The following is a 22062-nucleotide window of genomic DNA, read 5'->3' as shown; positions in this document are numbered from 1 at the left end:
ACGATTCATTACCCTGGCTGTCTGGTGGGCATTACCTGCCGGGAGCCGGGCCCTCCTTGAGCGTTTCACAACTGTCTATTTTGCAGATGGTGTAGCTGAAGCTTAGACGGGCCAGCCTTGGTGGGGGCCAGCCCTGGGGCATGAGGCTTGTTCCTGAAAATGCAAAGCTCACCCTCGCTGGGGGGAAAGGGGGAGTCTCTGTCTGAATCCATCTCTTCATGTGCAGCTGGGGACTCGAGGGGTCTGGGCACCTCAGGGCTCAGTCTCTCCATCTGTGAAATGGGACACAGAGATGGTGTCTCCTGGGGTAGGGGTGTCAGGATCTTCGAGAGGAGACCAAGGATTTGGCTCCATCTCTGTCTCTTTCATCTTTCTTTATGTTTCTACCAATCTGTCTCTGTCTCTGTCTCTGTCTCTGTCTCTCTCTGTCTCTACCCCTCCCCCCAGGCCTCACACATCCGTCCTGCAGCCCGCTCCACCCCCTGGCCTGGTCTGGGCCCTATTGCCAGTGAAGGCTGCTCTGTGCGGGGTCACGGGGTCCCCGTCCCCACTGTGCCAGGCCTGGGACACTGCCTCTTTGTTCCCATGTCTCTGACCTCATGGCCTCCTGGGCGCCTGACCCTGACTAGCTCAGCCGCCCGCAGGGACAGGGAGCCTCTGAGACTGGGCTTCCTCCCAGCCCACCTGGGTCCCGGTCCCCAGATGCTCTTCCGGGAGAGACTCCCACCATGTTCCTCAGTCCCCCTGTGCTCCAGGAACATTTTTCTTTAAGGTGAAAATCACATAACCTAAAATAAACCATTTTAAAATCTACACTTCAGGGACATTTAGAACTTTCACCATGTTCTGCAACCATCTCCTTTGTCCAGTCCCAGAACATTCTCATCACCCCAAATGGACACTCGTCCCCATTAGCAGTCACTCCCCAAACCCCATCTCCCAGCCCCTGGCAACCACTCATCTTTCTGTCTCTGAATTTGCTGGTTCTGGACATTTCACGTACATGGGGACCATACAACATGTGGGCTGCTGTGTCTGGCTGTTCTCACTCAGCAGGACTTTTTTGGGGTTCACCCACTTTTTAGCATGAGTCTGTCCTTCTCCATGGACATTTTGGGACTTTGTAGACAGTGAGGAGAAAGGCTCAGAAACTGAGACCCGCCCGCCCCCGATGCCAAGAAACAGACGCAGAGAGGGGACAAAGCTTAGTCTGAAGGAAGCAAAGAGCTCTTCAGGAGCGGGGACCCAGGGTGCCCTGGGGTGGAGTTGGGGAAATGGAGAGGTGGGCGTGTGGGGAGGGGGCAGCGTAGAGCAAACACTTCATAACGGTTTGTTAGGAGAGTGAACACAGACATCCGAGAACACTGGGCTCCCGCTTGGCACCTGAGTCTCAGAGGTCAGCTAGAGAGGGCCAGAAACCAGGCCAAGGGCTCAGAGCAGCTGGCCACTCAAGGGGTTGGCACCTCCGGCTAAGGCTTGGGCCATCAGTGTAGACCCCCAGATCCGTGACTCCAGGTGGGTTTGTGGCCGCGATGAGGCCGCCACCACGATGCTGACTTCTAGTTTCTCTTTCAGTTTGACTTGTGCCAGGAGGGGCCATGACATCTAACTCCTTTTTTTTTTTTTTTTTTTTTTTTTGATCTTTTAAGTCCTCCTTCTTACTCAGCTTCAACATGTTCAGGGGCAAGGACAGGGTGGCTGGCAGAAGTTCATCTGGGGCTGTGAGCTTCTGTGTGGGCTCCATGGGACAGCTGTGGGCCAGGCTGGTCCCCCTCCTTCTGCTCCTGCTCCGAGGGCAAGGCGGTGAGTTCCCCACCTTGACATCATGGCTTTTCTTGCCGCGGGGCATGTGCGTGTAGGGTGGTGGACCTGGCTTTCCCTCTATCAAACTTGGGCATCTCTGCTCTGGTCTTGACATCATCTTCTGTGGAATGGGCTAAATCTCTGAATCTTAACCACCCCCTGGGGTTCTGTGAGAAATGCTAAAATCCAAAAATGATAAGGAGAGGCACCTGAGTGGCTCAGTCTGCTTTCGGCTCAGGTCATGATCCCAGGGTCCCGGGATGGAGCCCTGTGTTGGTGGGGAGTCTGCTTCTCCCTCTCCCTTTGCCTGCCGTTCTGCCTGCCTGTGCCTTCTCTCTCTGTAAAATAAATAAAATCTTTAAAAAAAGAAAAAGCGGGACGCCTGGGTTGCTCAGTTGGTTGAGTGTCTGCCTTCAGTTCAGGTCATGATCCCGGGATCCAGGGATCGAGTCCCACATCAGGCTCCTTGCTCAGTGGGGAGCCTGCTTCTCCCTCTGCCCCTCCCCCTGATTGTGTTCTCTCTCTCTCTCTCTCAAATAAATAAATAAAATCTTTAAGAAAAAAAAAGAAAAAGAAAAGGATAAGGAACAAGTATGTATATAATGGATATACATGTTTATAGTTTTATTTTATTATTAGACAAAATATATGTACATACTCTCTCTCCTTCTCGTGGGATCGGACGGAAAGGAGCCCAGACTCCTGCAGATGACTGAGTTTGAAATCTAATTCCAGCTCTCCTGTGGCTGCTGTGTGACCTCAAGTCACTACTTTGCCTCTCTGTGTGTCTCTGTAAACTGATCATCAGCAAGGTTTCAGGGCTTGCAGGGATTAGGCAGGGCTGGAGACCAGAAACTGAGAGAAGGACAGGGGCCGAGCAGCCTCAGAGGTTGTTGAGTGGATGAATGAGCGATGGATGAATGGGTGGTTGGATGGATGGATGGAGCGTAGGACAGATGAATGCGTGCGCGCCTGATGGCTGGCTGGGTGGAAGATAGGATGTGTGGATGGATGGGTGGGCGGACCCATAGATGGGAGAGTGGGTGGGTGGATGGATGATCTCTTGGCAAGCCCCCCGCCAGAGCGCCTCCGCCCTGCAGTAAAAGACTGGAAACATCATTCTGTCTTCGTTGTCTTTGCAGCTGAAGCCTGCAGTACCAGTGGGTGCTGTTTTCAGGACCCGCCGTATCCGGATGCAGGCGCAGGTCTGGGACAGTTCCTTATTGTGGGGAGAGGTCATGCTAGGGTCTGACTGCCCCTTCCTTAGCCGCTCCTCCTTCCGCTCCCTCCCGCCCAGTCAAAGATTCAGGTGCACCTGAGGTCTTGGGAACAGCCTGAGAGCCTACTCTTCCTGTCCTCACCAAGCTCCGGTGTCCCAGGGTCTGCCACCAAACAGGTGTTTCGTCCTTCCTTTCGTGCAAGAACTACTTACCAAGCTCCTACTGCATGCAGACCCAGTTCTAGGCGTGAAAGAATCAGCCACAAGCCCGACTGACTTCCTGGGGCCACAGCCTAGTGTGGGAGGTGGATAACAGGCAGACAAATGCACAGACAGCATGCCAGAATGTGCTATGAGAAACCAGAGGACGGGGAGGGAGGATGGAGGAGGTGGCGGATTCAGGTTGCCTGGTGGTCAAGGAGGTGACGCTGAAGGAGAAACTAGAATGTCAAGATCTGTGGGAAAAGCATTCCGGGCAGATGGCACAGCATGCGCAAAGGCCCTGAGGTGGGAGTGAGCCTGCTGTGTTTGGGGACTGGTGAGGAGGCTGGTGTGGCTGGAGGAGGGTGAGCAGGGGCGAAGGCAGGAGACAGGAGCGAAGGGCACAGGGAGGTGCTGGGAGTGCGCCAAGGCTGAGGTTGACACTGGATTACTTAAATGTCACAAAGATTCATTCCAAGTGTGCACCAGCAAGGAGGGCCCCCTCCCAGCTCTTGGTTCCTTCTAAAACCTTTGGGATCTCCTCCAGGCTCGGCTTCAGGCCCCAGGGACCTGAACTGCTACCGGATAGTCAGTGCTGGTTATGAATGCTCCTGGCAGTATGAGGGCCCCACGACTGGGGTCAGCCACTTCCTGAGGTGCTGGTAAGGACCCTGCCCCGGTCCCCAAACCTTCACCCATCATCCCACACTTGCTCCTGCCCCCATGCCCCTGCTCTCAGAGATGTGATCTTAGCAAGGTCCTTGCCCTTCCTGGTGGCTCAGTGTCTTATGTGAGAAGGGAGAGTGGGGACTCTATTTGGGGGGGGGGGCGTGTCCGTGTAGGTGGGCATCTAAGTTGGGTGGCAATTAGGGTCTCTCTCATCCTTCTTCCTCACCCGCTCACTCATTTGTCCATCCTTCCAACCATTCATTTCTTCATCTGCATCGTGAGATTCTGGGGTTCCCCCAAACCCTCAGTGGCAGGCTGATTCCCCTCCAGTTCCCAGGCTGGGGAGGGGGAGTCAAAAGGGCAGAAGAAGATCCTGGGATGGGGCGCCTGGGTGGCTCAGTGGGTTAGAGCCTCTGCCTTCAGCTCGGGTCATGGTCCCAGGGTCCTGGGATCGAGTCCTGCATCGGGCTCTCTGCTTGGCGGGGAGCCTGCTTCCCCCCATCTCTCTGCCTGCCTCTCTGCCTACTTGTGATCTCTGTCTGTCAAATAAATAAATAAAATCTTTAAAAAAAAAAAAAAAAAAGAAAAGAAGAAGATCCTGGAACATGACGCGGCCCATCTACCGGGGCTGCTGAGCCCCTCTGTGGGTCCTGCAACCCCAGACTCAGCCCCAGTGCTCCCCTCACACAGCCTCAGGTCCGGGCGCTGCTGCTACTTTGCCGCGGGCTCAGCCACCAGCCTGCGGTTCTCTGACCAGGACGGCATAGCTGTGCTCCAAGCCGTCACGCTCTGGGTGGAATCTCGAGCTGAGAACCGGACACAGAAGTCCCCTAAGATCACCCTGAAGCTTCATAGTGCAGGTCAGCACCCGTTCTCCTCCTCCTCTCTGCCGCCCCTTCCTCATCCAGAGATGCCTCGGGTCCCTGAGCCTAGACCCGCAGGGATCTGGGCCAGGGGCTTGATAATGCCAATGATTTTCACATCAAACCCTGTTGCAGAACATGGTAGAGTTCTTCACGGTCCCCTCACCAATCCCCATCTGCTGGGCACTTAGGTTGCTTCTGGTTTCTCCCCGAAACTGTAATACCACTGGAATCTCGTTGGGTCTTTAAAATCTGTTTTCACGACGCAACCACGGACACTTAGTACCTAGAGTTTGAGATGCTCCTGTGTGCTATGCTGACTCATAGGGGACACGAGTGAGGCCAACAAAGTTGGCCGCTCCGGGCTGGCATTAGGGTAAGGTGAGGGAGGAACCTGACTTGGGCACGAAATTGTAAGGGATGCCAGAAAACTCAGGAGTCAATATAAATAATTTTGTAAAGAGATGTTTTTTGAAAAATCAAAATTAATGCCAAAAAATCCATGATGAACAATGTATCAAATTTTAAGATGAAGGCAGGATCCGACCATCCCTCATGGAGGCCAGAGTCCAGAGGAAGTGATGAGCAGGAAGGACTATTATATATGAGGAAATGCTGCTGGGAGGTCAAGCTGAGCACGGAAGGACAAAAAGGATCCAACAATAATTAGGGGTAGAGAAGTGTGTTTCAGGCAGAGGGCATAAGGGCACAGCAAGTGCAAAGGTCCTGAGGTAGAATCAGACATGGTATGACCAAGATGCAGAAAAGAATGATGGATGCTTCTCTTCAAGTCAGGGTTTAAAAAATTAGTAAGATTTCCCTAATAGTCTTCTAAAAAATAGATTCAATTAATTATCCTCTTATCAGCAATTCACAAAAGTGCCCATCTCACCACAATATTGCTACAAGGAGTGTCAGTCTTGAATCTTTGAGCCATAGAATCCTAGGCTTAGATGGAACTTATAAGGGTTTCCCTGATGCACATCCTGGAGACTCAGTCAGTTATCCTGGGTTGGGTGGGGCAGATTTTCCAAAATTTTAAGTACCAATAACTTATACATATGCTGGCTCCCCTCCCCAATCTCCATCTCTGTTCCTAGTTAAATACGACCCCCCGCTGGTTGGAGACATCACCGTGTCTAGGTTCTCAGGGCAGGTGCTCTTGAAGTGGGAGAACCCAGCCCGCCAGGATGGCGCCGAGGTGCAGTTCCGGCACCGGACATCCAGCAGCCTGTGGGAGTTGGTGAGTTTATTCCCCAGGCCAGGAGAGAACACAGGCTTCTCCCCGGGGAACATGACCCCCAAATCAGTTTCACCATCTCTACATCCATCTTCCCTCCTGCCTGGTCTCCACTCTTGCCCTGCAGCTAGCCTCTGGAGTCTCTTTGACACTCAGATCTCATCGGAACCTCCCTTGTTCACACACCCTCCATAGCTCCCTATTACCTCGGGAGAGCATCCTTTCCTCACCTGGCCCCAGGCACCCTCACCAACCTCATGTTTCCTCTGGCCCCCTCTGAATGGCCATGATTCTCTGCCCATGCCCTGAATTTCCAAACTCTACCTTTGCCCATGCAGTCTCCTCCATCTTCATGCCTTCTTCTCTATGAGTGGCTGAAAATCCAGTTGATCTTCAGGGTCTAGTTCAAGGGCAGCCTCTCTAGGAAGCTCCCCTTCCACTTCCCTCTTTCCTTCTTTCTTTCCTTCCTCCCTTCCTTTTTCTTCTTTTTTTTTTTTTTTTTTTTTTTTTTTTTTAGATACAATTGACATATAACATTATGTTGGCTGTAGGTGTACAACATCATTATTTGGTATTTGTATGTATTGTGAAATGATCACAGTCAGACTAGCTACTGTCCATCACCATCTGCGATACAAACCTTATGTCTTGTAAGAACTTGTAAGATCTACTCTCCTAGGCGCGTCCAAGTACATCATACAGTATTAGGAACTATAGTCACCATGCAGTACATGACATCCTAGGACTTATTTATTCTATAACTGAAGTGTGTACCTTTGACCCCCATTCCTCCCACCACACAACCCCCTGCCTCTGGTGACCCCCGATCTGTTCTCCATGTCCATGAGTTTCATTTTATTTTGATTTAGATTCCCTGTGTGCGAGAGAGATCCTATGGTATTTGTCCTTCTCTGAATTATTTCACTTAGTATAGTGCCCTCGAGGATTGTTCACATCGTCACACACGTCAGGGTGTCCTTCTTTTACAGCTGAATAATATCCCTGTGTATGTGTGTGTGTGTGTGTGTGTGTGTGTGTGTGTGTGTATACCCCATGTTCTTTTTGCATTCGTCGGCGGATGAATGGAAACACTTTGGTTGCTTCAGTATCTTGGCTATTATATGTGAGGCTGCAGTAAACATTTTTTTCAAGACTATTTATTTATTTATTTGTTGGGGGGTGTTGTGTGTGGAACACAAGCAGGGAGAATTGGAGAGGGAGAAGCAGGCTTCCCACCAAGCAGGGAGCCCGATGTGGAGCTCGATCCCAGGACCCTGGGGACATGAAGGCAGATACTTAACCAACTGAGCTACCCAGGCGCCCCTGTCTTGTGTCTTCTTGATGATAGTCATTTGAACTGAGATGGTTTCTCATTATGGTTTTGATTTGCACTTCCCTGATGAAGAGTGATGTCAAGCATGGTCTTTCTACCTGTTGGCTGTCTGTATGTCTTCCGCAGACCTTCGTTCATTCTTCAGCTACCTTCTGCTGTCCCTTCTGTTGCCCCCACGCGGAGCAAGCTGGGTCTGCAAGGAACCTCAGCCCTTGCTTCAGGCCCAAGAAGCCCCTAGATGGGGAGAGACAGAGAACTCCAGCCTCTGAATCGTGGCATCTCCTCCTCCCTCAGACTGGTGGCATTTGCAGGCCAGGGAGCAACCCCAGCTTCAGCCCCATCTCCCTTTCCAGTGTCGGAGCCCCCTGAGCCTCAGTGACCCCATCCCGTAAATGGGATCTGTCAGAGGCAGGTGATATGGGACTCCTGCTGGGGGAGGGGCCTCTCTGTCAGTTTGATTTGAAGTTCCGGATGTTGGGGGACCTCTCCGCATGACACAGGGTGTGGGGGGCAGGCCATGTCCTATACCTGACTCTCCTGACCCCCAACACCACTGACATACAGGTTTTCCCTCCTAAAACAATTTTTGTAGGAAAGTACAGAATAATAATTTTGTCTCTGAAAATCTTTTAAGCCAACTTTTACTTTGGGAATAGTCTTAGATTTTCAGAAAAGTTACAAAGAAGTAGCCAGCTCCCCTAGAAAGGCCCCCCAGCTGCCCCACATGCGAACATCTTACATTCTTTTTTTTTTTTAAGATTTTATTTATTTATTTGACAGATCACAAGTAGGCCAAGAGGCAGGCAGAGAGAGAGGAAAGGAAGCAGGCTCCCTGCTGGGCAGAGAGCCCAACATGGGGCTCGATCCCAGGACCCTGGGATCATGACCTGAGCTGAAGGCTTAACCCACTGAGCCACCCAGGAACCCCACATCTTACATTCTTGAGCGTGTCTGTCCACAACTGAGATAAACGTTGCCACGTTGCTGGGGACTAAATCCCTGGGCTTATTCTGAGCCACCTGTTTTTCCACGAAAGTCCTCTTTTTTTTTTTTTTTTTAAAGCGCCTGGGTGGCTCAGTGGGTTAAGCCTCTGCCTTCAGCTCAGGTCATAGTCTCAGGGTCCTGAGATCGAGCCCCTCATCATGCTCTCTGCTCAGTGGGGAGTCCGCTTCTCCCTCTCTATCTGTGTGCTTCTCTGCCTGCTTGCGATCTCTCTCTCTCTGTCAAATAAATAAATAAATAATCTTTAAAAAACAAAACAAAACAAAAAGCAAATGTCCTCTTTCTTTCTTTTTCTAACCCAAGCTTCCACATTGCACTTAGAATAATTGTTTAAAATTATAAAAGAGCTAATATTTCTTTCCAAAAAAAACCTTTTTTTTTTTTTTTTTTTTTTACCTTTTACCAAAAGGTAAAACTATGTCTATATGATCTGGTCCTAGGGCAACTGCGGACCTCAGGAGGATGCTGGCTTCGGTGAGAATAATAGTACCAACAACAGCTGCAGCATGCTAGCATTAATTGAGCGCCTACTGTGTGCCAGGCCCAGTGCTAATTTCGTTGTACGCTTGCTGGCCCATCCTTAGTTCCATATTGGATTATTCCCATTTCTCAGGTGAGGAAACGGGCTCGGGGGTGAGAAGCCATTGACCAGGCTCACATCCCAATGGATAGCCTTGCCACGACGTCAACCTAGGGCCAGGGCAAGAATGGGACACCTTGAGGTCCCCCAAGAGGACAGGGCCTGGCCTATTCCCACAGTGGTCCCAGGGCCCAGCACACAGTTGGCACTCAATTAAGTGTCTGGTGGCTAAATGATGAGTGCCAAGCCCCGGGCACCCCCAAGTCTGAGACAACCCTTCAGCTTGAAGTTCGGCTTATTTCCCCACCAGAGTCCTGCCTCTGCCCCCTGCGGATGGACGCAGCCCAGGAATTCCAGCTCCGCAGGAGGCGACTCAGGCCAGCAGCCCCAGGAGACCCAGGAGACCCCTGGAGCAGCTGGAGCAGCCCCGTGTGTGTCCCCCCTGGTGAGAGCAGTCCAGAGCCTGGAACTGGGGCAGGCATTAGAAATACAGCAGTGGGTACTAGAAATAAGGTGGCAAGAGAAATTTGGGGAAATTAGTAAAAGGTGCTAGGGCAGGGGACCTAGGTGGCTCAGTGGGCTAAGCGTCTGCCTTCAGCTCAGGTCATGATCCCAGGGTCCTGGGACTGAGCCTGGCCTTGGGCTCCCTGCTCAGCAGGGAGTCGGCTTCTGTCCTCTCCCTGGGCCCCTCCATCTCCCATCCCCCACCCTCACTCATGCGTGCTCTCTCTTGCAAATCAATAAATAAAATCTTAAAAAAAAAAAAAAAGAGGTGGAGCGAGTTTCACTTTGTAAAATGTGGAGAATTCATAATCTGAAAAGAAACATTTCCCAGTCTTTCTTTCCTTCCCATGTGTCCTGTTGGCTTTGTTCTTTAAGGCCACGCAGGGAGTCGGCAGGGGGAAATGGCCGTGTCGTGAAGACATAGCTTCCCGAAGGACACAGGAAGCTGGAGTTTGGGCAGCTCCCAAGTGGAGATGGGACCCGAGAGGCAAGGAAGGATGAGGTGATTGTCAACATTTTGCCCCTGACCTTGTGACCTTGGCAGGTCTCTTCCTGCCCCCCGGTGCATTATCTACTGCGAAACAGCTCCAAGAGTTCTTTTCAGACTTTAAAACGAAAATTGTAGTAGAAAATGCATTAGATAAGATCTACCATTTTAACCATTTTAAAGCATAGGGTTTTTTTTGTTTTTTGTTTTTTTGTTTTGTTTTTAGGACTGTATTTATTTATTTGAGAGAGAGAGAGCACATGCACGGCAGGGGGAGGGACAGAGGGAGAGAGCATTCCAAGCAGACTCCCCATCAAGCCTGGAGCCTAATCCCATGACCCCGAGACCATGACCTGAGCTGAAATCAAGAGTCCAATGCCACCCAGGAGCCCCCAAAGTGGATAGTTTTATGGCATTAAGTATAGTCACATGGTCATAGACTAGATCTCCATGTTTCCGCTTTTGAAAACTTCTTAACAACCCATGGGAATCCTGTGTTTCAAGGGAGGGAAGGAAAATGTCCTGGGTCCCCATGCATGGTCTGTGGGAGGTGGCAGTGAGCAAGGGACCACCCCCCGCGTCACTGTCTCACCATCCCATTACAGAACATCTTCCACAACCCAGCTTGAGGTTCTCTGTGGAGGCGCTCCGTCCCAATGGGAGGAGGCAGGTGACCCTGCACGGGCAGGTAATGGGCTGTCACGGGGCTGTGGGGTGGCCTGGGATGGGGAGAAGGAGACAAGAGGCTGGAGTCAGGGTGCACAAGGGGGATACTGTGAGAGAAGAGATGTGGAGGAGGCGAGGATTCCGAGGACTTTGGGTTTAATGGGGAGCAATGGAGGGTGTGTGAGCAGAAGAGGGATATGACTGGGTTCAGTGTTCCCAGACTTCCCCCAGATCCCATGGGGGGACCAGAGTGTGGGGGGCTAGGGTGGAAGTGGGCAGGCCAGGGGTAGACAATGTTGGTCTAGGTGGGAGATGATTTCTTTGAAGTCTCCCGAGCAACCCATTAAGAGCAGTCTAATTAACTCCCAAGTTATGAGAAGGAAGCTGAAGCACAGAGGGAAAATCTCTTGCCCAAGTCAGGGGCAAAACCATCATATATTTCACCCACTGGCTTTACCATAATTAATTGGCCGGCTCCCTAATAGGCTGGCCCAGTATGCCTACAGTGAAGCTTTACTTCCTGGCATTCCTTTCATTTGAATTCCTTTTTTAAAAAAAGATTTTATTTATTTATTTGACAGAGATCACAAGTAGGCGGGGGGGGGGCAGGCTTCCCGCTGAGCAGAGAGCCTGATGCAGGGCTCCATCCCAGGACCCTGAGATCATGACCTGAGCCGAAAGCAGAGGCTTAAGCTGCTGAGCCACCCAGGCACCCCTGAATTCCCTTTCTTAGGAAACACTTCCAGGCTTGAGGTAACGGGGTCCAAAGAGGAAAAACATTTTTTTCCTGACACTCAGTAGGTTTTGCCAAATTATTTCCTTCCCAAACCAATAGGCACTTGCCACAGATGCCTATTTCCCAACAGCCTCACCAGCACCGAGGGTTTTTGTTTTGTTTTGTTTTGCTTTGTTTTTTTGCTTGTTTGTTTTTAAAAAGTTTTTGGCTCATGTCACAGACTGTGGCCGGTGGATGAGTCTGTTCAGGGGCTGCATGCCGATGTTGGCCCGTGGGGATGATGACGGTGTTCAAGGCTCCACAAACCGTCTCTCACATTCACGACAGCTGCCCCAAGTTGAGCTTCCAGAAGGCTGCCTCGGATCCAACTCTGGCGGGGAGGTGACCTACCGTGCCCGCCTGCACATGCTATCCTGCTCGTGTAAGATCAAGTCGACAATGAACTTTCAGCTGAAGAAACCACTCGACCTCTCTGGTGCGGCCTATGACCTGGCTGTCATCTCTCAGAATCGCTTCGGCCCCGGCCCCAACCAGACATGGCACATTCCTGCCCAAACCCACACCCACACAGGTGCCTCCTCCGGCCGGGGAGGGCTGTGGGAGGGCCTCTCAGAGCTAAATGCCTCCTCTGAGCCTCTACCAGACTAGGGTGAGGCAGGTGAGGCACAAAAATCAAGCAGGTGTCTCATTCAGGAATGTGTCAAAATCACTAATTAAGGTATTGTTAGAATGCAATATTTTACCAAACTCTAGCTGGCAAACTACAGCCCAGGCCAACCATTTGTAAATGAAGTTTCCTGGGACCAGGGCAGAGATCAGGGTGTGGTGAGTGAGGCAGGACAACGCGAATATGCGGCCGACCCTAACTTCATTTCATATCTTGATATTTGCTCGTTCTATATAGGTATCGATATGATTAAAGATGTCCCTATATTTATAGATATGAGAGGAAAAAAAATCAAGATTTATATTTATGTATGCATGCACATGAATATGTCTACATAAGTTATTGAGGTGAAGGTCACACCTCAGCATGAACCAGTTTGGTAGGTAGAATTCAGTGGTGTTTAGGACATTTGCAGCGACGGGCAACTGTCACCTCTGTCTAGTTCCAGAGCATTTCTATCATCCCTAAAAGGAGACCCCACGCCTCTTTTTTTTTTTTTTTAAAGATTTATTTATTTATTTATTTGACTGAGAGATCACAAGGAGGCAGAGAGGCAGGCAGAGAGAGAGAGAGAGAGAGGGAAGCAGGCTCCCTGTTGAGCAGAGAGCCCGATGCGGGACTCGATCTCAGGACCCTGAGACCATGACCTGAGCCGAAGGCAGAGGCTTTAACCCACTGAGCCACCCAGGTGACCCTGATCCCACGCCTCTTATCCCTGGCCCCTGACACCCACTAATCTTTCTGTCTCTGTGGCTTTGCCCATTTTGGACATTCCTTATACATGGGACCGCACACCCTGTGGCTCCTCATGATCGGCTTCTCTCATCCAGCGTCATGTTTTTTGAGGTTCCGCCACATCGTAGAGTGTATCAGGGCTTCCCCCTCCTTTTCGTGGCTGAGTAATATTCCACTGTGTGGCTGAACCACGTGGTGTTTATCTGTTTATCCGTTAATGAATGTTTGGGCTGTTTCCACCTTTGGGCCATCGCAAAGAGCGCTCATGGCATATTTTCCTACTCATTTTATTTTTTAAATTATTTTTTAAAGATTTTATTTATTTATTTGACAGAGAGAGATGACAAGCAGGCAGAGAGGCAGGCAGAGAGAGAGGAGGAAGCAGGCTCCCTGCTGAGCAGAGAGCCTGATGTGGGGCTCGATCCCAGGACCCTGAGATCATGATGTGAGCTGAAGGCAGAGGCTTTAACCCACTGAGCCACGCAGGCACCCCCTCCACTCATTTTTTGGTTCTTAAAAAAAAATGGCATTGGAACAGTGTTTGTCTTGACGACAGAGTTCTTTGGTACCTCTAGCTTTGTGCCTGATATGTGCCTCACTCATCTCACCCTGGTCCTGTCCCTGCTGAGCACTCAGCAATCCTGTGAGGACAGGGCTAGTACGGGCGTGCCCATTTCAGAGATGAGACCTCTGAGGCTCAGAGAGGTAAAGCCATGTGCCAAGATGGCACAGCCACAAGTCCCTCAGCTCCTGGCCTGCTTCAGGTCATGGCCCCACTGTGTGACCTTGTGCCAGTGGCTCTCCCTCTCTGAGTCTCAGTTTCTGTATTATTGGGGTGATCACCTTCTCACTTCTTAGCAGAATGATACCTGTTAAGTGCTCAGCACTGGCCTGGTGCATATAGTTGGCACTCAGTAAATGGTAGTTGTTGTCCCTGGAATTGGAAGCAGTGCCCGCCTCCCTGAGATTGTTGCCCAGGAAGGGAGGAACCCTGGGGACTGAGTGGGTGTGTCCTCAGGCCTCTGAGCTCCTGTCCGGCTGGGAGGCCCACCCTGCAGACACCTGCTAGAGCAGGAGATGCTCCCCAAGCCAGTTGGGGGAGGGTGACAGGTGGGGGTGGGGATAGCAGCACAGGCAGCCCTGATGGTGGGCGTCTTGGCAGGGGACTCACAGTCAGACCAGGAGATCTAACTCATTCAAACCACCATTGTTAGCCTAACCTGCCTCCCTCATCTCCTTCCAGAACCAAGGGCTCTGAATATCAGTGTTGGAGCCAATGGGACCTCCCTGCACTGGCCAGCCCAGGCCAGGGCCAAGGCATATTGCATTGAGTGGCAGGCCCAAGACCAGGACAGGAACCTCACCAACTGCACCCTGACTCCGTCCCAGGACCAGGACCCTACAGGAATGGGTACTGTCATGTCTGTCGCCCTGTTTCTGCTTCTGCTTCTGCCTCCTCCCTTAGGGCTCCTGATTGGCTCCAGCCATAGGGGCGTGTGAGGTGTCTGAGGCCCAGAGAGGTCTTGCTACTTGCCCAGAGTCACACAGAGGTGGGGACGGGCTGAGACTGGGACCCTGCCGCCCATGCATGTCTGAAGCCTCCTGCCAGGACCCTGAGGTGTCAGGGCCATAGCCCCAGGCAGATCACACACCAATAGGTAATGAGTCTTACATCCCAGGGTGTTTGTTAAACAGGTCCCTGTGCCAGAGAAGGTGACAGCTCCCAAGATGCTGGTGGCAAACTAATGAGACCTCTGGAGAAAAAGGGGGAGCCTTCCAGCCCTGGCAGCCTCTCACTCCCACTTCCTACCCGGGGCCTGGCCCAGGGCCCCCGGAAACCTCAGCCTCAGACCTGGCCCTTGAGGTTCCTAGAATGGGGAGAGAGAGATGGAGCCAGATGCACCTGGCTCCGTGGCATCCGGGCTGGGCTGCAGGTGGGGGGATGGGCTGCAGGCGGTGGGAATAAGAAAGGGATCCTGGAAGAGGGGACATTGGCACAAGGGCTTTGAATTATGAGCAGGAGAGCTTTAGGAGTTCCTGGCAGGCAGCACAGCCAGTGCAAAGGGGCAGAGGCATCAGTACAACCTATTTACACCACCGGCCTGGGCCTCGCCAATCTTTCTAGCAACCTACAGCTGGAGCAGAGGATCTGGGGCAATGGAGCAGAAGGTATGTTACCACATCACGATCTTCGCCTCTCCACGTCCAGAGAAGCCCATCTCGTGGTCCACAGTCTTGTCCACCTACCACTTCGGGGGCAATGGTGAGCAGCCCACACCTGCAGGGTGCTCTCTCCAGAGGGGCTTGGTGGGGGTCTTGGGTGTCAGGAGAGGGGAATGAACGCTTAGAGGCACTTACTCCAGGTCAAGCCTTGACCAGAATCCAGATGCGCAGAAGTCTCAGAGGATCCTGAAGACCGCCCCCCACTCTGCTCCCCACGCCTGAAGGGCACTGCCCCCATTTTATAGATAAGAAAAGTGAGTCTCAGAGACAGGCAGCAATGGGGGCTGAGTCGTGGAGCCGGGATGCGAACCCAGGCCCGCCTGACTCTGTTGCCAAGGTTCCCTGGGTCTCTGGACAGCGCCAGGCTGGGCAGGCAGAAAAAATTCAGCCGGTGCTCTTGGAATTGACCATGGTGACCGGGCTGGTTGCAGCCTCGGGGGCAGGACGCCCACAACACGTGTCAGTGAAGAAGCTCAGCCAGGGCTCCGTGAACGTGGACTGGACGCCGTCCCTGCTGAGCGCTTGCCCCGGTGTCCTGAAGGAGTACGTCGTGCGCTGTGAGGATGAGGAAGGCAGCCTTGTCTCTGGTACGTGGGCAGCACGGGCCTGGCTAGGGGAAGAAGGGACCTGGGATCGATGTCTGCCTGGCTATGGGCCCCTGAGCACCTCACCAGCCCTCTCTGGGCCTTGGTTTTCCCACTCATAAAACAAGAGTTGTTCGACTCCAAGAGGCCAGACTGCCCTTTCTGGACCCCCAGGAGGGCTCAGTGGGCACAGCTTCCATGTGTGGAAGTCAGCTCCTCATGCAAATCAGCAGCTTGACTGCCGTGGAGCCGGATGACCGTGTCCATTTCACAGATAGGGAAACTGAGGCTTGGAGAGGGTCTCCTGCCCAAGGGTTAAGCAAGCCTGGATTTGGGCTCAGTCAGATGCTCCTTCCTGCCCCTTGGGAGGGAAAAAGAGCAGTCTGTACATGGTAAGTCTCACCAGCGCTGGAGTTTCCTGTCGTTTCACACACTGGGGGCCCCTCATGCAGTCTTTTCCTGTGGCCTCCCGCAGCAACAGTCCAGGCCAGCAGGACTGGCCTATTCGTGTCTTCATGTTCTTACCCAGCACCCAGCACCGGCCAAGGCCAAGGTGTGAATGCTGGGGAGCGGGGGAGGGATACTGGGGGGATTCTCTCCCATCAGAAACACAGGCATCCTGTCATCTGCTTGACCACCCACTGTTTAGAGGGGGTAAGTGGGGCCAAGTAGGGTTCAGGGACACATTCTGGTGGCACAGCTGGAAGCCACCCCTTTGCCGATTTGCTGAAAGTCAAAAATGCTGAAGATGAATGCACCAAATGCCCGTTCGCCAAATTGAGCAATTCCCCCCATTCCAGTTTCTTTGGAAGAACATTCCTCTTGAATATAGACTTAGGGTTCTAGGAAATTTTTTCTTCTTGATAAGAGCCAACCACTGTATTCTCGTTTTAAGGACTTTTACGGAGAGCTTTATTTGTGAATGAAAGCCAACCGATTCCACACTGTGTGCTGAGGTCCTACTGTGTGCTGAGGTTTGAGGGATACTGAGGAAGCAAGATAAAGTTAATGCTGAACTTGACCCTAAAGATGGGAAGGAGGAGAGGGAGGAAACCATGGGGCTATCTGGGGAAAGGGTGAGCACGGGGTGGGGGCGGTGGTGCAAAGGCCAGTGCAAAGGCCCTGAGGTGCTACTGAACCTGGTATCTTTAAGGAGCTTGGAGGATGGGGTGGCGTGGGGGAGAGAGCAAGGAGCCAGCAGAGGTCAGAATTTGAGAAAAATAGCATCATTCACTAAATATTGGAGGGAAGAACAGTCCCCCAAGTAAGCTGGGGTGAATGGGTGCATTCAGAGTTTTCAGAAGGGGCCAAGGGTCCCTCTCTTGGTTTTGGCTCAGGCCGTGATCTCAGGGCTGTGAGATCGAGCCCCGAGTCAGGCTCCACATTCAGCGAGGAGTCTGCTTGGGATTCTCCTTCTGCCCCTTCCTCTCATGCTCTCTCTCTAAAATAAAATCTTAAATTATTTTCTTTTTAAATGTTTTGAGCAAAATGTCCTTGAGTCCCCACTACCACTCTCAGCATGCGGCTGCCCACCCAGGACCTGGGCATCCCACTCCTGAGTCTGGCCTCCTGGCAGTAAAGGGAGTCTGGGGACCCATGGCTGCCTCCCTCCCACAGAGTTGCCTGTGAAGCCCACAGAGACCCAGGTCACCCTTGATGGCCTTCGGGCTGGGACAGCCTACACCGTGCGGGTTCGAGCGGACACTGTGACGCTGCAGGGTGCCTGGAGCAGGCCCCAGCCATTCAGCATCGGTGAGCAGGAGGGCAGGGCCTGGATATGTACCCAGCATGCACTGCCCCACCCCAAGCTTCTACAAGCAGCCCCACCCTGGCCCTGCTCCCCATGTAGCACCCGCAGGAGAAAGTCCCAGCCTACTCTGCTCTCCCCTCCTTGTGCAGTGTCCCCTTGTGAACCTCCCTTTCATGCTCTCATTGCCTTGCCCATGCAGGCTCCTCTGCCTGGGATGTTTGTTCTTCCTGCTAACTCCTATTCATCCTTAAAACCCAGTTCAAAAGCTTCCTCCTCCAGGAAGCCAACCATGCTTTCTCCAGGGTACCTACCCCACGCGCCTCGCCCCTCCCCCCCAAGCTGTGACAATCCTCCCTTCCTGGCCTGACAGCTTGGGAGTGGGTGAGGCTGTCCAGGCTCTGCCAGGCTCTGTCCAGCTTGGGGGCTCCGGTGGGGGGGGGAGAGAATAGGGGGCCATTTGTTGAGCGAGTGAAAGAATGGGTATCTCTCTTATCACAAAGATAAGGAGGTGGACTCCATTGTCTTGGGGCGTGTGGCCAGAAGAGATTTGGAAACCAAATGATCTCTGCCTGTTGCAGTTTATAATGCAGTTTGGTCTCAAGAGAGACAGTGTGAGTCGGGCTTGGCATCGGGTGGCAGATCTGGGCCCAGGGGAGCAACCACAGGGGCACAACAAGCAGGCATGCGCAGCTAACATGTCCCGAGCCCTGTATGCCAGGACTTATCCTGCAGACCCAGGGCAGGTGGGTTCCCTGGTTCTTTGCTTCACACATGAGGAACCAGGCACAGAGGAACCCACGGTGTGCCACAGTCAGCAGTGAGTTGATGGAGGGTCCAGCCCTCCCAACACCCTGCCTAGTAAGAGGCAGGAGGTGCCCCTCTGCCAACCCAACCTCTCGCACTCCCAGAAGCCCAGGTTTCCCGGTTGTTCGATTTGTCCGTACTCCTCGTGTCTCTGGGGAGCTTCGCCAGCATCCTTCTCCTGGGCGTCTTTGGGTACCTCTGCCTGAACAGGTAATTTGCATGTCTCCCCCAAGATGATCCGTAATGCCAATAGTGATCATAGTAACCGCTCATGCCAAGTCAGTATTTGTGCCCAGTTTACAGATGAGGAAACTGAGGCCCAGAGAGTCAGGGCCCAGGTATCCAGCAAGGGGGGCAGAGCTGGGATTTAAATCCAGGTCTGTCAGCCTCCCGCACCCTCCAAACCCAATCCACATCCAATCTCCCTTTGTAACGTAGTGGAGATGAAAAGAGTAAGTTGGAACAATTAAAAAGTAAAAACAGAAAACGCTGCTTCTCTGACAAGTTTCCTTCCGTCCCCAGGGCTGCGCGGTACCTGTGCCCGCCCCTGCCCACACCTTGCGCCAGCACTGTGATTGAGTTCCCTAGCAGCCAGGGAAAGCAGGTAAGGACTCCTTTTCTGATTTAAAGTCCTATTTCTTGGTTCTATACTCTGGACCAGGGTTCTACAGAGTAATGGCCATGGACTAACTCGTTTTATCCTCCTCTAACCATGGACATAGGGACTCCAAGAACCTGTCCGATTTCACAGATAGGCAAGAAGAGGCCCAGAGAGGAACCTCCTGTGGGTCCTTTCTTAGCAGTAGAAACAACTCAAAGTGGCTTCAACAAAAAGGGAAACTGATGGGAGATGGGGAGATTCCCCAGATGGTGGTCTTCAGGCATGGCTAGATCTAGGAATCCAGAGACTGGGTATCCATTTGTCTGGACAGGCTTCTCTCCCACTCAGGTTCAGCCTTTCCCCAGTGGAAGAAGGGTGTTCAGCTCACTTTAGCAAAAGTCCCAGGGCCATCACCAATAGGCCTAGAGTGGGTCACATGCTCATCCCTGAGCCCATTGCCGGAATCAGAGGCTAGAGTGCTCTGCTTGGCTGGGCCATGTCACATATCCATCAGTCAAATTGTGGTGGGGTCAGTGCACAACCACATCAAAACGAGAAGGGGAGGAATAATTTCCCAAAGAGAAATGGTGTGTGTGTGGTGGGGAGGGCTTCCTAAAAGGGGCTGAATGGGTGGTGGGGGGGGGGGTCATTGAGGCAGAGCTAATCCTCTGGTCTCAGGATTTTAGGGAATTAAGCCAGTAGGAACCTGATTCCAGGAAAATAGGGCCCTGCCCATAGTCTTGGCCCCACCCTTCCTATCTAGGCTTGGCAGTGGACAAGCCCGGCAGACTTCCCGGAGGAGGTGTCCCCAAAAGAGGCCTTGGTGGTGAACATGTCCTGGGAAAAAGGTGACGGAACTGACCTGGACACACCCATGCATCTCAAGGAGAAGACAGAGCTACTTCGGGACACTCTTGAGCTGACCTTGGACACAGAGCTCCCGTTGGAGGACAGGAGACAGGTGCAAGACCATCCTGAGCCTCGGGCTCTGGGGCCAGGCAGGCAGGAAGGTCTGGAGGGCAACCTTGCCCAGGGGGTTGGACTCTCACTGCCCTTGGGAGACCTAATACAGACCCCCATAATCAGTGGCCCTTTGAACATGGACTTGGAGGCCTGAGTGAGAGAAACGAAAGCCGGCCTTGACCTTCAGACAGGAAGACTGAAGGTGGCCGGTTATTAAGCAAACATTGCATACCCAGTCTGTTCTGTCTAGACACACCCATGATGTCCTGATTCCCCATAACCACCTCGAGAGGTACATGGCTATTCTAGTTTACAGAGATGACCACTAAGGGTCAGAGAGAGCAAGTGGGTAGCCAGAAGCTACCCAGCACAGCACAGGCAGGAGTCAAACCTGGGCAGAGAGATCCAGACTCCATTTCCGGTTCCGGCCCCTCCCCTCCTGCCAACACAGGTTGCACCACGTCCTGTGGCGGGAACCCTAGGAACCATCAAGAGAAGGAAGCTGCCACACCCCATGAAACCCATGGGGAAGGGACAGAATTTTTCAGGGTAGACTAGATTGGAGGGGTCCCATAGGACACTAAGCTGGACGTGTGTCCCAGGAGCACTTGATGGGGAGTCTGGGCCCAGAACTCCTGCAGCACTGCAGGCTCCAGGCTCGGAAGATCTAGTCGTTGGAAAACAAGGGCAGCCCTAAGCATTCTGAGGGAGGCGATGGTTTCCTGCTTAGCCTTAGTCTCCTCCCCTCTAGAATGGGGGTGAGGATAATATTGAACTCACAGGTCTATTGAGGGGGTGTACGGCTTAATAAATGAGCCTTCTGTTGGGTAACGTTCCCCTGGCAGAAGCCTGCGTGTCATGTTCAAAATCCCCCAGTAGGGGAGTTCATTCATTCTCCACACGCATTTACCAACATCTCTCCCTCTGGGCGCCCCCAGGAGCACCCGGATTGGGGGGAGACAGAATGATGATCATTCGGCAGAGTCAGGACTGGGCAAGGGGAGGGGCGACTCGAGGGGGAGTGGGATTTGGCTCCCTCAAAACATGAGACTTGGTTCATTCCCCCAGTTCCGCCGGCTTCCCCCCCAACTCCGCCCCGTTTGGGGGTCGATCTGCCCTCCACCCAGGGCTCAGGTCAGGAATCGGGGTTCCCCCTTTCTCCTGACACCCAGCGCCCCACAGCAGGAACGCGTGCCCCCCCCCCCCGCGCCGTTCACACCCTGAATCCCCCCTCTTCCTTTCCCCTCCTGCCCAGAGCTCCTCCCATTGTTAAACGAGGCGTCTCGGATTCCCCTGGTGGCCACCAGGTGGCAACAGCAGCACGTGTCTCTCTGGTCTAGCGGGGACGTGGGGGCACACCGCCCTCCCCGCCCCTTTCAGCCCGCTAGGAGTTTGCAAAACAGATTTTTCCGGTGTTAAGTGGGGACGGGAGGGGGGGGTGGAGATTAGAACCCAGAGCCACTGAATTTTGTGGCAAAAGGACCTGAAGCCTCTGGGTGAGAGCGGTCTGGCCCCACAGGCTGGGAGACTAGTGGTCCAGGCCCCACCCCTTTGGGGGGCCCCCATTTGTGCATCTAGATGGGGACACAGAAGCCTTGGCCTCGTGCTCCAACCACGAGTGACTGCTCCTTGTTCCGCGCATGCTCCCTCCCTTGAATTTGCCACCTCCCCGTCTGGCAGGCCTTCCCGTGTGAATCAGTTCTCATTCTTCGGTGGCAGGACCGAGTGGGCAGACAGGAAGGGATGCTGGGTCAGCGCCCTCACAGAAGAAAACCAGAGGGATCTGAGCCCCGGGCTCAGAACTACCCCTTCAAGACCAGGGCCCCACACCCACCCCTACTGCTCCTGTGCTCCTCACTGCTCACGGCCACCAGCAGGTGCCCCCCCCCCCCGGGATGCCCATTGAGGAACGGAGAAACAGACCCAGCCGCACAGTGGAATATTACCCAGCTATAAAAAGGAATGAGGTTCTGAATCGTGCTACAATGGGGCTGAACTTCAGCCCAGTGAAGAACAGGGGGTAAGAGATGGCTTCCTGGAAGGGGTGATACCAGGGTCAAGATGGTGAGGGGAGGCCAGCAAAACCAGTGAGCAAAGGCCCTGAGGTGGGTGTGGTTAATGGGGGAGTGCGTGAGAGGAGGGTGTTAGAGATCACTGCCTACTGGGGACTTACGGGGTTTATTCCTGGCTGGGGGAGCTGGTGTCCTAGAGCAGGATTCTTGAAACCCGATTTCTGAGTTGTTTAAAGATTCTTCCTGCTGCTGTTCAGAAGAGCGGGTGACCCAGTGCTGCTGGCCTCAGTGTTCTTGTCTGTAAAATGGATAAGGTGGCCTCTCCAGAGCCCTGGGCCCCTTCTCACTTCCTCTCCTCTGTCTCTATCTCTCTTGGTCTCCCGCTCACCATGGCTTCCACCGCGAGTCAGGAAGCATGTC

The 22062-nt window shown here is 53.0% G+C and overlaps 1 protein-coding gene across 1 annotated transcript; it reads left to right on the top strand.

Moving 5' to 3' along the window:
* The first annotated feature begins 1383 nt into the window (after nucleotides 1-1383).
* IL12RB1 (interleukin 12 receptor subunit beta 1) lies at nucleotides 1384-20465 on the top strand. The gene is made up of 17 exons (XM_059160492.1): nucleotides 1384-1515; nucleotides 1650-1803; nucleotides 2946-3008; nucleotides 3771-3885; nucleotides 4583-4752; nucleotides 5856-5998; nucleotides 8771-8804; nucleotides 9221-9355; nucleotides 10507-10589; nucleotides 11631-11874; nucleotides 13949-14116; nucleotides 14831-14968; nucleotides 15360-15515; nucleotides 17130-17264; nucleotides 18171-18276; nucleotides 18589-18670; nucleotides 19431-20465. The coding sequence occupies exons 2-17, from the start codon at nucleotides 1674-1676 to the stop codon at nucleotides 19782-19784; spliced, it is 2256 nt and encodes a 751-aa protein (XP_059016475.1). The 5' UTR covers nucleotides 1384-1515; nucleotides 1650-1673; the 3' UTR covers nucleotides 19785-20465.
* Nucleotides 20466-22062: the final 1597 nt, after the last annotated feature.

Source organism: Mustela lutreola, chromosome 2 (assembly GCF_030435805.1).
Source record: "Mustela lutreola isolate mMusLut2 chromosome 2, mMusLut2.pri, whole genome shotgun sequence".
Classification (NCBI taxonomy): domain Eukaryota; kingdom Metazoa; phylum Chordata; class Mammalia; order Carnivora; family Mustelidae; genus Mustela; species Mustela lutreola.
The sequence above is the reverse complement of the archived record's forward strand: the minus strand, read 5'-3'. Positions and strand labels throughout refer to the sequence as shown.